Here is a 16,400-nt window from a genome sequence, read left to right as displayed (position 1 = left end):
CAGGGACCTCGGTTCGATTCCTGGCTTGGGTCACTGCCTGTGTGGAGTTTGCACATTCTCCTCATGTTGGCGTGGGTTTTCTCCAGGTGCTCCAGTTTCCTCCTACAGTCCAAAGATGTGCGGCTTAGGTTGATTGGCCATGCTAAAAATCGCCCCTCAGAGTCGTGAGGTGTTTAGGTTAGAGGGTTAGCAGGTGAATATGGGAGTAGGGCCTGGGTAGGATTGTGGTCGCTGCAGACTCAATGGGCCTAACGGCCACCTTCTGCACTGTAGGATTTCTTTATTCTAAGACAACATCCTCATCTATTCCTCATTTCAAATGCACAATAGTAGAAGGAGGACACCACTGAGAAGCAAATTTAGAAAAGTCATATTGAATAACCTGGAAGGCAAAGCAGTAAAGATAAAATATTAAGCTTACCATGATGCTATAGAGTACTGAGCTATGGTGGACAAAATACTATCTATCATCTATGATTTTATTTTCTTGCTATAAATGGATTTGGCATTTTACATGCACCCTCAATAGGAACAATAAATGGGTCATCCACCAACTCCACTGAATTTCCCAGCTCTGGATTAATGATTTATCCTTTGTAAATGTTGGTCTTGTATTGGGCTGGCCCTAGGAGAATACACAATTAGAATGAGATTCTTCATTCTGCTGCACTGCTACAACAACTAAAGTAGAGATGTGGCTATTACAAATGGTAACTACAAGGACGCTTGGACCTGAAGGATGCTCCAAAGCTCATTCCCCTGAAAAAGAAAGCAGTGCAGCACACATGGACCTGCACTCTGCTTTAGTCCATTGCTCATGTTTAAGTATTGTTAGCCAGGCTAAAGATTTTGGTGATCTCGGAGTTGCCATCCTTGCAATCTGCTTTCACTTTCAAATAAGGATGAGCATGTTAAAAAGAAAGCATCCCTGATGTTCCTGCTCAATACTAGTTTTATAATGGGGGAATGCTAATCCTGCATGGTCATTTAGTCTGTCATATTGTAATTCAGTCAATTATCTGCTATAAATAATCGAACAAGGAACCATGGAAAATTTTCATTCCATTTTAAAGTTTGGTGTCTCTGTTCCTCAATCCCATAGTTATCTGTTCATACTGAACTTGGTGCAAGCCATGCCCCAGCCTCCCCTTATTGAAAAGCTGTGGTATCACCAAGCAGCCACAGCAATAAATGTTAACGCCACTGCACTCAGTTCAAATAGTTTCACTTCCTACACACCATCAAATCATGGAAATCCCAGTTTCTGTTAACTGAGTTAAAGTGAGATTTGTAAGGAGATATATTCAGCTTGTCATATCCTTGCTTAATCTGACTTCAGCTAATCCTTGGTTCATCGCCAACATATTTTACTCAGCAAATCCTACTCAGGCATTCCATGTCAAAGATAATGTACACCACTCTGCAAATGTACGTCATTGTGTTGTAACCAAAGAAAAATTGCAACAAAAATAAAAATGAGCTTTTAAAGTTGAAGCATGCTCTACATCAAAGTCTCGCACCATTTCAGGGCCTCACATTTTGGTCTATCTAATACCTTGTATAATTAACCTTGTATCCAGCACCATCATCATTTGGTGACCGTAGCCTCCGTTGTGAGGGAGTTTCCAGCTGCCAGTAGTTGATTCGATTCAAAAACATCTTGGACAGTTCACAAATAGTTTGCCTTTCCTTTGATGGAAGGTGACTAAACTTGTACTGTACAAAGTTAGTGACTCCCTAAATAAAAAAAGAGCAAATGTAAATAGAATGTTAAAAAAAACTCATACAACTCCATGGAGCATGCAACAACATGTCAGTTAAAGGTACAGTGTTTGCTTCTACTTCTCAATTGACATTGAAGAATGGCATAAACTTGGCATGCTGGCACTGATCGAAGAAAAGGACAATTTGGGAAAGCTTTACTACTTTATATTCAGAAAGAAGAATGCAAGCAATGTGGAAAGCCCAGTCTTTCCCCAAACATGTCAAAACTAATCATCCATTTGATCTTTTGGAACATGGGCATTCAAATGTTAACATATTCATCTGAAAATCATCTCTCCATTGCTTTAGCCTAGGTATTAACCAGCTTAAAATAAATGGGTTAATGCCTCGGCTAAAATAGCAGAGGAAATGTTTCAGACCAACACTCTAGTGCTTATATGCTAACATCCCGCAGAATAATTACAAGCCTCGAGGGAAGGTTCTGCAATAAATAATCCCTGATCACCAAGAAACTCCAGAATTTTCACCTGTCACTATGACCACATTATTAACAATTATTTCCCATGTGAATTTTTAAATTCAAATTTCCACCTCATGTGTCATTCCCTGGTAAAAGGAACAGGAAGATGAGAGAAAATGCAGAATGATTTAATTTAAAAAGAAACTTATCATGTTTTAAGGACGAGTAATTCTGCTCAGGCAGTTGTTCCTTCTGAGATAAATACCATTGCCTCACAATTATAAAACGAGTAGATGCTGTGTGCATTTGAGGGCCACTTGTGTTTTATATTCTACCCTATTATGAATTCTTCTCCACCTTTTTAATCTCCCGAGGAACAGCTCTACAAAAGTAATCCTTCATTCCCAAATGTAATCACAGTGACTAAGAACCTCAAACAAACATGAACTGAACAAAGAACATCAACATGATCTTGTGAATGGTAAGTCAAGTCTGATTAATTTTTTGAGACAGTCACTAGTGTGGTGGATAAGAGAGGCCTGTGCATCAGAGCTTAAAATGTTGAATTATAAGAACAAGTTGAATAAACTCTTGCGTTTAGAAGGACTTTAATATGAAAAAAAGGATTTCACAGCGAAATTATTTCCTCTGGTCGGGCAATCTCGAAAAAGGGACATCATTTAAAAATTGCAGCTACGCCCTTTTGGATGGAAATAAGGGCCAGAATTCTCCAGCTGCCCATGCCATGGGATATTCAGGTCCCGCTGACGGTGAGCACTCGACGCCGCAGATTTCCTAGTGGGATGGGGCACAGTCAGACATGGCACACTGCCTCCCACCATGAGAAACATGAGACCCTACCCCCCGCAACGAAGCATATTGGAGGTGGATACTGAAACAGTCTCCTCAAAAGTCTCTGGATGCTAGATTAACTAACGTTTTCAAGATGGGAATTGGTGGATTTTGTACTCGTTAGAGTTTAGAAGAATGAGGGGAGATCTCATTGAGACGTATAAGATGATGAATGGGATGGATAGGATAGAGGTGGAGAGACTCTTCCCGCTCAAAAAAGACAGTAGGACTAGGGGGCACAGCCTCAAGATAAAGGGGAGGCGGTTTAGAACGGAGTTGAGGAGGAACTTCTTCACTCAAAGGGTGATGAATCTCTGGAATTCTCTGCCCGTTGAAGTGGTGGAGGCTGCCTCGCTAAATATTTTTAAGAAGCGGGTTGATGGGTTCTTGATAAGAGAGCGGATTAAGGGTTATGGGGAGAGGGCGGGAAAGTGGAACTGAGCCACGACAGATCAGCCATGATCTTATTGAATGGCGGGGCAGGCTCGAAGGGCTAGATGGCCTACTCCTGCTCCTATTTCCTATTTCTTATGTTTGGCAAAGGTATGGAGCGAAAGATAGCAAATAGAAATTATCCCTTGTGAAAGTAAATACTGGAATATATTCAAAAGGATGAACATCCTACTCCTGGGCAAATAAAAGAGCATTTTTGCAGTCCATTGCCAGTATTCAACTCTGACTTGCTATCTGTCAATTATCATTCCCTTCCCTATATGTCCTTCTGGCCCCAGAGACAAATGAATCGTTGGCCTGGATTTCCGCAATGACAAAAAGCCTCTCCATCACTGAGAATATGGTGGAAGAAGCCCAAATCTGCAAGTCCCATTCCCAATCACCGCACTTACCATTTACACAGGGACAGGAATGGACCCAATTTGGAGTTCACACATGCATATTTTGCAGAAACAAATGCCCATAGAAATCAGCCTCTGCTTTCACACAAGGGTGACTTTGGTGTGAGAGGTGTCTGAAACCTAATGTGTGCAAATTAGACCTGGTAGGAACACATCTGACCTTTCCGGACTTAACCATAGAACCATAGAAAATTACAGCTCAGAAACAGGCCTTTTGGCCCTTCTTGTCTGTGCCGAACCATTTTTTGCCTAGTCCCACTGACCTGCACTTGGACTATATCCCTCCACACCCCTCTCATCCATGTACACATCCAAGTTTTTCTTAAATGTTGAAAGTGACACCCCCACATTTACCACTTTATCCGGCAGCTCATTCCACACTCACACCACTCTCTGCATGAAGAAGCCCCCCCCCCCCCCCCCGCCCGTAATAGTCCCTTTAAACTTTTCTCCTTTCACCCTTAACCCATGCCCTCTGGTTTTTTTCTCCCCTAGCTTGTTGGAAAGCCAGGACCGGTCAGGTACTCTATTGGGGAGGTAAGGTGCCCTGCGACTGGAGGTTGGGTGCTCTGCCGGATTACTAAAATTGGGTATGAATGTGCATACAAAGTGCTAAACTCAATGGAACTGTGAAGCTTATTGGCATTGTTAAAACAACTGTCAAAAGAGTCAAGGTATACTGTTAAAGGGAGCTGTCAAGTCATTTAACACTCCTGCCTTTTAACCCTTTGAAATAACTGTCTGGAATGTTTAAAAAAAAGATAGTTTGCTATTTCATGTCTGTTGACGTAAGTCTGAGGGTTGCAATTTCTGAATTAGTTGTATGACTGATTACACAGCCAACAATCACCATGGTTGGCATCCATCATTTCACATTTTAATTGACAGCTCCAAATGGTTATGAACTCTTGAAAGTGGAACCACGAATTAAAATGCTTATTTTTCTAAGTTTTTATGCAGCTGAATGAAATGTTTATTATAAAGAAATTGAAGGAAGTTAAATATAGTAAATGTGTTTTTACGAATGGAAGTATTTTCTAAAAAATTAACCTCAGCACACGTCCTGAGATCTGCTCATGGTGGTTCTGGGTGAACTAGATGGTAGGTGTAAGGGAAAAAAGTAGTGGGTGGGGATACACGAATTGCATTAGCAGGTTTGAGATGCCATGGGGGGTTGAGCAGAGAGGGATAGACTGGGAAGGAGGGTATAAGATGCCACGGAGGTAGACAAAGGGGCATAGATTGACAAAGAGGGTGTGAACAGCCATGAGATTGGGTGGATGTCTAAAGGTTGGCATGGAGGGTCTGAGAAGCCATTGGGTATGGGTGGGAGTGCAAGTTGACCTTCCAGCCAGTCTGACTTCATGACCGACATCCTTTGCACTTATTCTAGAGTCGCCGGCCCAATTCCCAGGGAAGCCCAACGCCTTGGAACAAAAATCTGACTTTCCAGGCTATTTTCTCCCATATTAGATTGGCTGAACTGGGAAATGGCCCAATTCTGCACTCCCGGTTACATCTTCCTGTACTAAGTCTCAGCAAGATAATTCTCAGCCAACAGCAGTTTTGTTTTTTGGCCTACTGTTGTTTTAGGACCAAACTGTTTTCACAATGCTCATGTCTAAAAGCTCCACCCAAAGACTGCAGTGCGTAAACTTCTCTCACTTTACCTGTTCAATGCTGGGTTTCTCAAAAGGTGGACTTCCTAATGGTCCTTCCACCACTGGGTTACCCATTTGTAAAATACATTTTCTCAAAAGCTGTAAATGGAATCGAAAACACATCATGAGTCCACAAGGGAGGGAAAAGAAAACATTAAATGGAAAGAAGATAGCCTTCAAACTTAGAGGGTGCATTTAACATACGAGATAATGACAAATGTTCTAGAGAAATATAATCAAACGTCAAGTTACAGCAAGAATGGGAAGCAAATAAATTGGGAGCCACTGCTGATTTTAACATGATGTAAAGAATATTCAACAGAGCCTTATATAATAGTAAATGCCACTGAATTAATTTATTAAAACCAGTCAGTTCTAGATATATCTAATTACTTAGCTGCTAAATGCACTGGGGGTAATGATACTGAACCTCACGATCAAAAAAGGTTTTATCTCAGGCTACGCAGCACAATTAAGTCCGAGGTGAAATTGTCAACATACGTCAATAAAAAGGATGGTAATGCTAAAACTGTTTGCAGGTATTGAAATAGAATTTATATATACTTTTTAAATATAGCCCATCTTCTGTAAGCCTGCTCAGATTATGTCAGGGGAACGTGCAGTCCTATAGGAACTAGACTATTATTTCATGCTACATTTAATTATCATGTTAGAGAAGTGTGAAACTTCATTTTTGATCCTTTATAAGACCTGCAATGCACTGCTGAGTTAATTCAAACTTCATTATTTTTAGTCAGATTTTGAAAAAGAAATGGAATTGAGTACATTGAATAAGCTGTACAAGCTTATTTATAACTGAAACTGGTTGAAAAACATTATCTGTTCCACCTCCTTAACCCATTCATTTTTCACCAGTGTCTGTGGCACGGTGACACAGCAGTTAGCACTGCTACCTCACAGTGTCAGGCATCTGGGTTCAATTCTGGCCTTGGGTGATCATCTGAGTGGAGCTTCTCGTTCTCCCTGTGTCTGCGTAGGTTTCCTCTGGGCGCTCCAGTTTCCTCTCACTCTCCAAAGATGTGCAGATTGGATGGATTGGCCATGCTAAATTGCTCCTTAGTGCCCCAAAATATGTAAGTTAGGGGCATTAGTGGGATAAATATGTGGGGTAATGGGAATAGGGCCTGGATAGCACAGCATGTCGAAGAGCTGGTGTAGGCTGCAGGCTGTAGGGATTCTATGATTCCTCCCAAGCGTGCTTATCCCCACTTCTTCAATTTCCACATTCCCACTCCACAATTACTTCAACTCTAACCATCTCCGCTTGGTTTGCTCAACCTGCATTATCTCACAGGCGACGTAGAGAAATATTTTAATTTTGGTACAGTTTCACTTATCAACCGGGAAAGGAAAAGCTGAACCGGGCAGCATGGTGGCACAGCGGTTAGCACTGCTGCCTCACAATCAAACCCAGGTTCGATTCCTGGCTTGGGTCACTGTCAGTGCAGAGTCTGCCCGTATTCTGAGAGTCTCCTCTGGGTGCTGTAGGTTTCCTCCCGCAGTCCAAAGATGTGCAGGTTAGATGCATTGGCCATGCTAAATTGTCCTTTAGTGTCCTGGGATGCGTAGCTTAGGGGATTAGTGGGGTAAATATGTGGGGTTATGGGGATAGGGCTTGTGCAGACTTGATGGGCTGAATGGTCTCTTTCTGCACCGTAGGTTTCTATGTCTTTCTTTCTATGTCCCCAGTGGACAAATGTGTGTACAAACAGTGTGGAACAGTCATGAGTACACGGTCCAGCTCAGCAGGGGAAAAGATCAAGAGTAATTAAGGGTGCCAGCACAGATAAAAGATGTTCAAAAATGAATAAAACTTTTCAGGGAAGTATTTTAAAGAGGCTCATCTGTAGAACATTAAATGTGGGCAACAAATACTGCCATACAGGAGAGTCACAGCTACTTCCAAGATATCTACTCTGAAATCAAAATCATTTTTGAAATAACTGATTAAAAAGGATCAGTAACTAAATACAGTACAGACAATATAGTAACATACGATATACGAACCAGAGATCACAGCTGAAAACAAAAACTGGGCTATGAGGCCCAGGAATAGCAATTGCAAGTCATCACAGTCTTAAAAATAGGTACAAGCTGCACAGAATCAAAGAAGTCTCCAAGGAAGATTGTCAATACAGACACAAAAAGATAATTTATGAGGATGTTGGCATTGTGGGATTTATACTTTCGTGTGTTCGGTTTTTTTTGCTTGTACAACATAATCAATGGATTTCCAAAGAAGTATTTTATTTAGATCACATTGGCCCCTAACTGGTAGCTCTTGCTGACAATAATTTTTTGCGATATGACTTTTAATGACCACATACTTTTAGTTTATGGTGTTCCAAAATTCACAAATGCTGATTTTTATTTTGCTGCCTGCTTGCTGATTAGCAAGCTCCCTACTGAAATATGGTTTGTTTCTGATTTGAAAACTTCACCTCTTCCCTCTTTCAAACCGTCCTTTATCACAACTCTCTACTTCTCTCCTTGTCATTGCCACCATATTTCAGTAGGGCGCTTGCTAATCAGCAAGCAGGCAGCAAAATAAAAATCAGCATTTGTGAATTTTGGAACACCATAAACTAAAAGTATGTGGTCATTAAAAGTTATATCGCAAAAAATGATTGTCAGCAACAGATACCAATTAGGGACCAATCTGATCTAAGTAAAATACTTCTTTGGAAATCCATTGATTATGTTGTACAAGCAAAAAAAACCGAAACACACGAAAGTATAAATCCCACATAGGTTTTCCTTCCTGTTGCTCTTCTCACCATTCATTTTCTCCTCTCTCTTTCTTTCTCTGTTGATACCCATTGTTCCCCCAGGTCTGCTGCTTGTCTTGGACAGTTTCCCAACACAAAGGAGCAAAATCATCACTTTATTTCTGAAAGCACTCATTGTGTTTATAACATTAAGTGCACTGAGTGCTTTCAAAACATGACTGCCAGTTCAGCGTTGAAAAACAATTAATGATCAGTTGGCAAAACCAGGGGCTGGGGCTACTCTCCGATCTCTACCTGTGAATTAGTTCATGCGCAGCTGAAATGCCCATCCATTTTCACCTCCAGACTCAACTATTCCAACATTTTTCAAACCATCCTCGTTTTTTTCCACTTTCCATAAACGTCAGGTTATTCAAAGCTGTCCTCACTTCAAGTCCTATTCATTCATCATTTCTATGTTCACAAACCCTAACATCTCAAAATTTCAATTTTTCTTCTTTATAGTCCTGCCCTCTCCATCTTGGTAGCCTTCCCTCTCTAGCTCCCCAACCCTCTGGAACTCTGCATTATTTCACGTTTTTTCTCTTGTGCAACATCCATTCCCTTCATCTCGATCAGTTAGCAGCCAGTTCCCCATTAGACCTCAACAGCGGTGGCAGCTAAAAAAAGGTCAAATAAAGCAATTATAGATAAGGATTGGTTTGAGGCAGCAGTAAAGAATGTAAATAATTTAAAACTTAAAATAACTGCAATAACACCTACAGCAATTGATCTAGGAGACAGATACAACAATTGGCTGTATCATATATACATCCGCTAGTGTATTTCTGGCGATGGGCACACAAAAATGGGTCAGGTGCTGACCCTATCTCCCCACCCACCCTGAACTCAATCCGTTGATACAGGGGATGGGTGGGCATTGGAATTGGCAGCCAATATTGAGACAGGTTATCAAGGGTTAATTAGGCTTGTTGGCAATATAATGTTTGGCATCAACAGTTAGGCAGACAAAGGCAGCACAATGTTTTTATCTACACCAAAGGGAGGAGAGGAAGAGGGGGTTTCGACCATCAGGGTCTGTCCTTTGCAGATCTGTGGGAGGAGGCACACCAAAATGAAACTACACCCTTCTTTCAAGCCACCTGCAGCCTCAAAACCTTCCCTGTCCTAAGCCTGGACCTATTTGTTGCCGGGGTCCATTGGACCTTCTTTTGTCTTCTTCCTGCAGTCCTGCACGAAAATGCCTTTGGAGCTACCGGAACAGATGGAGCTGCCGGCCAGTTGGATTGGCTGGTACCTCCAGCGGGCAAGACCTCCTCCCAACGAAGGGTGAAAGTCTCACTTGGTGTTTCTTGATCCAGCTGGCAGCACATTATAAGTATGGAGGGGGGGGGTGGCTTCGAACGATTCGGCTCCACATGGGGGTGGGAATGACAAGCCAGCCACCCAACCTCTCTGTATTATTCAGCCCACTGTGTCAACTAACACTGGGAGGAGTGGATTGCAATTTTAATGGCAACCTTTTTTGATAATCCTGTCAGAGATCATTAATGTTTAAAAGAGAAATCCGAACACCCACTAATTAATTGACAGAACTATACCCCGAGATTTCACTTTCTTTTAAAACAAAACATTGTATATAAACATTAAACAAAGCATGCATGATTAACTCAACATTATAGTTTATAATACTTACGCTGGGAACTCTGTTCTACTTTTCACTTCCTCCCAAAAGTTCCTAATATCTTATGAAATTTTGAAGGCTCATTCACTTTTCCTTGCATGAATCCAAAGGCATGCCACAGTTCTCCAGGATTTACATTAATTCTCCTCAGTATTCTAGTTTTCTCCAATGTACAAGTTTTTGCTGATCCTTCCATTAGTTTTAGGCAAGGCTATCCCCCAATCTTTTCTTTACTATAGACTTTTCAGCTCCTTACTCTTGCTTCACACATACATAAATTACTGCAACACTTCAGAATATCTCTTTCCACGCTAACTATTCAACTGCCTGCACTGTGCTACAAGGTTCTGTGAGGGACACTGTAGATTTCTTCCTCTAACTTTAAGGTTGGCAAATCTTCCAGCTTCTTTCCCATGGTGAGTTCCAAATTGAGCTTATGCGGTGAATGATAAAGTCAGTATTTTCTCCTGCTTAAACACATGATAGCATTCATATCCTTTAATTCTCCACACTCAGTAAATTGCAGCCTACACTAGACCATATTTGCCACTGGCTCTATCAGTTTCCAAACTGAACTGCTTGCTTCTGTCAACAAACACATACAGATAAATTAAATAAAAACACCTTCTACCCCAAGTGAAGACGCCCACTTTTGATCACCATCAATATATCTCTGGTGCAGATACGTACGTGTACAGAGATACTGAAGTGGACACAGCAAAGTTTTGCTATAGTTCAATGACCCAAATGTTCTTATAGTCTGCTGATTTTTATTGGTGAAATTTTTTTTTTATTCTTTATTCCAATTCAATCCAATCAAATCAAATCCAATTCAGAGTCCCAACAAGTTGGGACATTCCCGGTCCAAGCTGACAAGACAGGGCTCTCACCTCCAGTCTTGGGCTTGATCTACATGATCCAAGCTGATTGGAGTAAGTATAGCTCCGCCTCCAAGTTTGATCTAATTTGCATACGAGCCAAAACACCGAGATGCCGCTTTAAAAAATTGCTTCAAATGAAGCTAAAATGTAACTCAGTGACTTCAACCAAGTACAGAATGTTGATACTACACTTGATCTTAGCCAAAAGGCCGAGAAGCGATGAATATATACAATTAACTCCTGTAAGCTGTTAATCGTATATATTTCACCAATGAAAATCATAATTTTCAATGAAAATGAAAATGATGATTTTCACTGGTGAAATTTTTTGTTTGTTTACTTTATTCCAATCCAGTCAAGTCAAATTAAAGCCAATTCAGAGTCCCAACAAGTTGGGACATTCCCGATCCAAGCTGACAAGACAGGGCTCTCACCTCCTGTCTTGGGCTTGATCTACATGATCCAAGCTGATTGGAGTAGGTGTAGCTCCTCCTCCAAAGCTTGATCTAATTTGCATCTTAGCCAAAAGGCCGAGATGCTGCTTTAAAAAATTGCTTCAAATGAAGCTGAAATGTAACCTAATGACTTCAACCTAGTGCAGCATGTCGATACTACACTTGATCTTAGCCAAAAGGCCGAGTTTTGCAAAACTTTTTTTTCCAAAAATATACTTTATTCATAAAAATTTCAACACTGTAAACTGACATTGGTGCTTACAGGAGTACATAACCTGTAGAACTCATGCACAAGTCTGTGTATTCAAGTGTAAAAGACACTTCATGGTCAGTCATACACTGACATACACTCATTTATAAAAACACAACACATGCACTCTAAACACATGGGCCCAGAGTTGTTGTTAGATTGTCTTACTGCCTATAAGTCATCCATAATTGACCAAACTAGAGCAAAGGATCAGGAATTTCAAATGTAAATTACACCCAATGCAAATGATGTTTCCGCAATCTTTTTCACTGGTTAACAGCTGCCCAACAGTTTTCATCACCATTTGCACCAAACACCAGCCCCACCCAGAAAACTGGCCACAATCCCAGAGTGAATTAATCATCATGGTGGCTTTTCACTAACTACATTCATCTGTGGGCCTATGGGTTGGTCCTAAGATAGACATGAGAATGCTTTTTAAAAGCATTTAGAAATATATAGTAGAAATGCTCAGGAATTGACTATTGTACACCAACGAACATAGTAATGATCCTGTATAGTTTCTTTTAATGATTTTAAGTTATTTAAAATTGGATTGTTCACTGGTGGTGGACTCTGAAACAACTTATTTTTTGTGTCAAAATCTTTTTCAGCTGCAAAATTAATAAAACTGCAACAGGTTACCAGTCTTAATGGGCTGGATGTTCGTAGAGCAATGAAAACTCCATAGATCTTTAAAAATGATGAATGGGACCTGGATTTTAAAGTTCTGCCCCCATTTCTGACAGATTGCATTTTCACCAGCAGGAGAAAAGGGGCAAGGCATAATTCACAGAATGAAGGAAATACAACTCAGCAGGGCCATCTGAACTCAAGTGCTGATTTCAAATAGGCCCTTTTTTTACTTAAGCAACAGTCTTATCCTGCAATATGAAAGTTAGGAATTTATGAGGAGATGTAAAGACTTATGAAGGGTCGAGAAAGTCTCTAGAACTGTCAAGCTGTGAAGTTATTTAAATTCTCAACCCTTTAAAAAATAAAAAAGACTGCGCTTGTCAGTAAGAGTTGAAAAAAGTTTGTTCAGCAATTAGAATAGCTGTCTATTGACATTACCCGAAGGGCTATTATTAATAATAATAAAACAGGAAGTGCTGGAAATCCTCAGCAGCTCTGGCAGCATCCGTAGAAGAAAAACAGAGTTAATGTCTGAAGCTCAAAATGACTCCTTCGGCGCTTCAGTTAACTGTTTCTGTCTCCACAGTTGCTGCCAGACATGCTGATCTTTTCCAACACTTTGCTTTTATTTCAGATCTCCAACATCTATAGTTTTTTTTTGTTTTTAATATCATTATTAATGTATGCCTGCTTTCCATACTCTACAATTATCCTAGCAGGGGAGTCCTCAGATCACGGTTTGATTGACGGGTCAAAGAAGTTATTAAAGGATTAGCTGTCTTTGGTGTAGCATTATGAATACAAGTCTCTTTGTTTTCATCAGGGATTAAATACCTGAAAGTTTTTTAAAAACGTTTTGAATGGGCTTTCATGGATGGCAGTGTTTTTTACTACAGCAAATGCTATCGTATATATTTAGATATTTATATCTTATAAAATATTTGGGGTTAAGTACCAGAGAACTGAATTTTCGTTTTAAATAATCCATCACGGTACTCAACTGCCTTTGCAACCACCTCAAATTTGTATCCAGCAGTGGCGGGCCCAATTCCTTCTGATCCCCTCCAGCCCAGTATATGAAGCAATATCTTCTCCTGCAAAATTTTAATAAAACATTTTGTTTTGAAATGCTCCTTGATTGCATTGGTTCCCATGGAAGGTTTTACATTCTTGATGTGCAAATTAATTTGAGTGAAATTCAATTGGAAAGCAGTGCAATTTTGAACGCAATTCATAACCAGGTTGCTGATTGCAGCCAAAGTGGCAACCCCAGTAAATCTTATAAAAATATTGGTTCAGGATGTTGCTAGGTGCCAAGTAGCCCTGTGAATTGCATTTATTGGTAGGTTACTACAGAATCACTTAAAAAATCAATTACTGCTATTTGAGCAAATATTTCATAGAATTAGGTGCCTTCTTAATTGTCAAAAACTTAAAATGAATAGACGCAATGAAAAAGTATGAATGTCTATACTTACTTTGAACAGATAAAAATAAACTTGCTTTGTGTCCGCATCTTCTTCTCTGTGGACACAAGTAAATAAGTACTCCACATCTAGTACTATTCCAAGTAACCTATTCATTTCTTCTTCGGATACATTTTCCAAATGGGAAACGTGATCAGCTGAAAAACACAACAGTGCAATGTTTGTTCTTGGTTCTGCATTTCAACTTTAACAGGATTTCACTTCCCTCTGGGTAAACAAAGAAATTATAGTACTGGTTTTACAAATCCCACACAACCCCATTAAAAAAAAAATCACATGTGCACCAACCAGATCTGTGAACAGGTTGACTGTTTCCTGGCCACACAGTTTGGAAGAACATTTTGCAAACACACTGGAGCTCTCAATTTTCCTGCTAAATGAATCCATTACATTCAATCAAGTGGGCTTACGAATGTAAATGGCAGGTCCAGACAAATCTGAAAATTCAGCAATATTAGACAGTTCTACCAACAAAAGTTGAAAAAAAGGAAGAGATGGAAAGTGACTTAATTAAAACGCAGATTAAATTTTGTCATGAAACTGATAGAGAGCGTTTGCCATCACCTTGCTGTCCTGATTTAAGCTGGTAGCAAGATGAAAAAGGAACAAAAATCTGGTAAGACTGAGTATCACTAGATTCCTACTTAGTTATCACAAGCTGAATATGCAATAAACTTGTGATAAATATCTGAATTTCCTGCTGGAAGCAGGTTGGACCTTCACTATTGTACTAAAAAGAACTTACGAAAGCTCTGGATGCCAAGTTTCCAGCACACCAAGGAAAACTGATGGAAGATAAGGTCTCAGATAGGTATGCAGGCAGGGGGACGTTTCAAAGGCCTACTCATTTTCAACGTAGGCATTTTTTTTAAACATCTTTTCATGGCCTTCCTTTTTTTTGTTCCCAGCTGGCAGTTAGGCTTTCATCAGACTTACTGACAGACTTACTCCATTTATTTTTGCTATCTTTATTGGCAATAGTGTTTGCCATTGCAAATCTTTAAGTGTTTGGAGGAAAAGAGGGAATGTGAAATGACGCCTGGTGGGCCAGGTTGCCAGCTAGTTTCTCTCCTCTTTGCAATGTGAACAGGGGCAGCAGACCTGTTAATGGCACACCTTAAAATGCAAATGCTGTCTAAATTTTATGCTTGAAAACTCTACAGAAGCCTCCTAATCACAACTGCATTCCAGGCTAAGTAGGATCCAGAATTGTCTGTTTGGCCACACCTACCAAATGCCACTAATCATTTTTGTGGGTTTTGGCAAGCCTAACTGGAGTGGGCCTTTTCAACAAAAGATCAACAAAGGAGGTCAGGAACTTGCATTTGCTGCAAGGATACCAACAGCTATCGTGCAGCACAGAATTTACAGATGCCCAAATATGTCAGTAGTCAATGTGAACTGTAAATTTAATAAACATTCTTGCAAGTATGCTGTTGTGCTAATTTATGAGATGGGTGCTGGTGAGTGATAGAGGGAAATCGTCGCGAGAATCTGACATTGCATCAACTTAATTCCAGCAGTCATCTGGGCTCCACAATCAGTCATCAAGATATTCATAGCAGCCTCTGTTTATTTCCTGTCTATGTCCTTACCTGCCATCTCTCAATCCCACACATTGGCAAAGGTTACTGTTAGGCGGAGATCTATTTTAACACATCCCGATTCTAAAACTCTGATTCGTTCTTTGCATTAAATTTGACTTGCACTCAAATATTGTTGCCTGGTTTTGTAGAAGGAGCTCAGTATGTACTTAAAATAGTATGCAAACAAGGTTAGACAAGAAGATTGCGTGCTTATTAGTATCTGAGATTCTGAAGGATCTCAAAGAAGTAGGTTTCACTCAATTTTATCTACCTTTCTTCTCCCATTCTAGATAAAGCATTATCTTAGTATGAGATCTACATGGAGTGCAAAAACAAATATTTTTTAAAAAATCAAGTTTCAGTGTCGAAATGTTAGAGGAAGCAGCAATTTCAAACTAGGTCTCAAGCTTTTGGGTGGGATTGACAGTACAATGGCAAGACGCCCACATGGCAACAAGTCCACAGGTACAAAGACAGTTGAGTAGTGATGTAGATTTGCCTTATTCAAGTAACACTGCAAAATAAAAGCAAATGAGTTTTGATATTGTAAAACAAAATGATATAAAAAGGTTGACTGATAAAGGAAATATAAAATATTAACAAGTGGAGGGTTTACAGAAATATGATAAAAGCAGGGCTGGATAGAAAAGTTAAAGGCATTTGAAATTTCAATTGAAAAATAACACCAATTCTTCCTTTTTCCTTTCCTCACCAACCATTTTATCATTAAACCGCTTTCCAACCTTGTGCATCATCGATAAGGTTAACCAACATGTTTGTCTGGCTTTCCTCAAATTAATAAATTAAAACATATTTTATTGCTTTGTTAGTGTTAATACTACTCATGCCTTCTTTCTGGTTGTTGTTCCTGGAATTCAATGTTGGGTGTCATCTGGCATTCAAAAAATTTAGAACAACTATTGCAAGACAAAGCAAAGCAACACAAGTGTTCCTTTTCTGATGGAACCCGCTGTGGCAGAATGATGAGGTTCAAGTGGAATTGAACTGAGTGACTGAAGCCAGCATGGGGTCCTTCTTTCAAACATTTTGCTACGCTGAGTGATTTGCTGAGCACAGTTAAGAGGAAACCATCAGCAAATATACACCCAATTTCAGTTA

The 16,400-nt window shown here is 39.9% G+C and overlaps 1 protein-coding gene and 1 non-coding gene across 4 annotated transcripts in view; both read right to left on the bottom strand.

Moving 5' to 3' along the window:
* The window catches only part of kat2b (K(lysine) acetyltransferase 2B), a 58,596-nt gene that overhangs the window by 33,228 nt on the left and 8,968 nt on the right, over nucleotides 1-16,400 (bottom strand). For all 3 annotated transcript variants that reach the window (XM_080209853.1, XM_080209845.1, XM_080209861.1), the window contains exons 3-5: nucleotides 13,687-13,832; nucleotides 5,562-5,651; nucleotides 1,556-1,737 (exon numbers count right to left, since the gene is read on the bottom strand). In XM_080209853.1, the coding sequence (XP_080065979.1) occupies nucleotides 1,556-1,737; nucleotides 5,562-5,651; nucleotides 13,687-13,832 (418 nt within the window). The remainder of the gene's footprint in view (nucleotides 1-1,555; nucleotides 1,738-5,561; nucleotides 5,652-13,686; nucleotides 13,833-16,400) is intronic.
* LOC145362253 (U2 spliceosomal RNA) lies at nucleotides 10,898-11,088 on the bottom strand. The gene has a single exon (XR_013889962.1). It is a non-coding gene; the product is annotated as a U2 spliceosomal RNA (small nuclear RNA).

Source organism: Carcharhinus amblyrhynchos, chromosome 2 (assembly GCF_965287045.1).
Source record: "Carcharhinus amblyrhynchos chromosome 2, sCarAmb.v2.hapA, whole genome shotgun sequence".
Taxonomy (NCBI): domain Eukaryota; kingdom Metazoa; phylum Chordata; class Chondrichthyes; order Carcharhiniformes; family Carcharhinidae; genus Carcharhinus; species Carcharhinus amblyrhynchos.
Note: the sequence above shows the minus strand (reverse complement) of the source record. Positions and strands in the feature narration are given on the sequence as shown.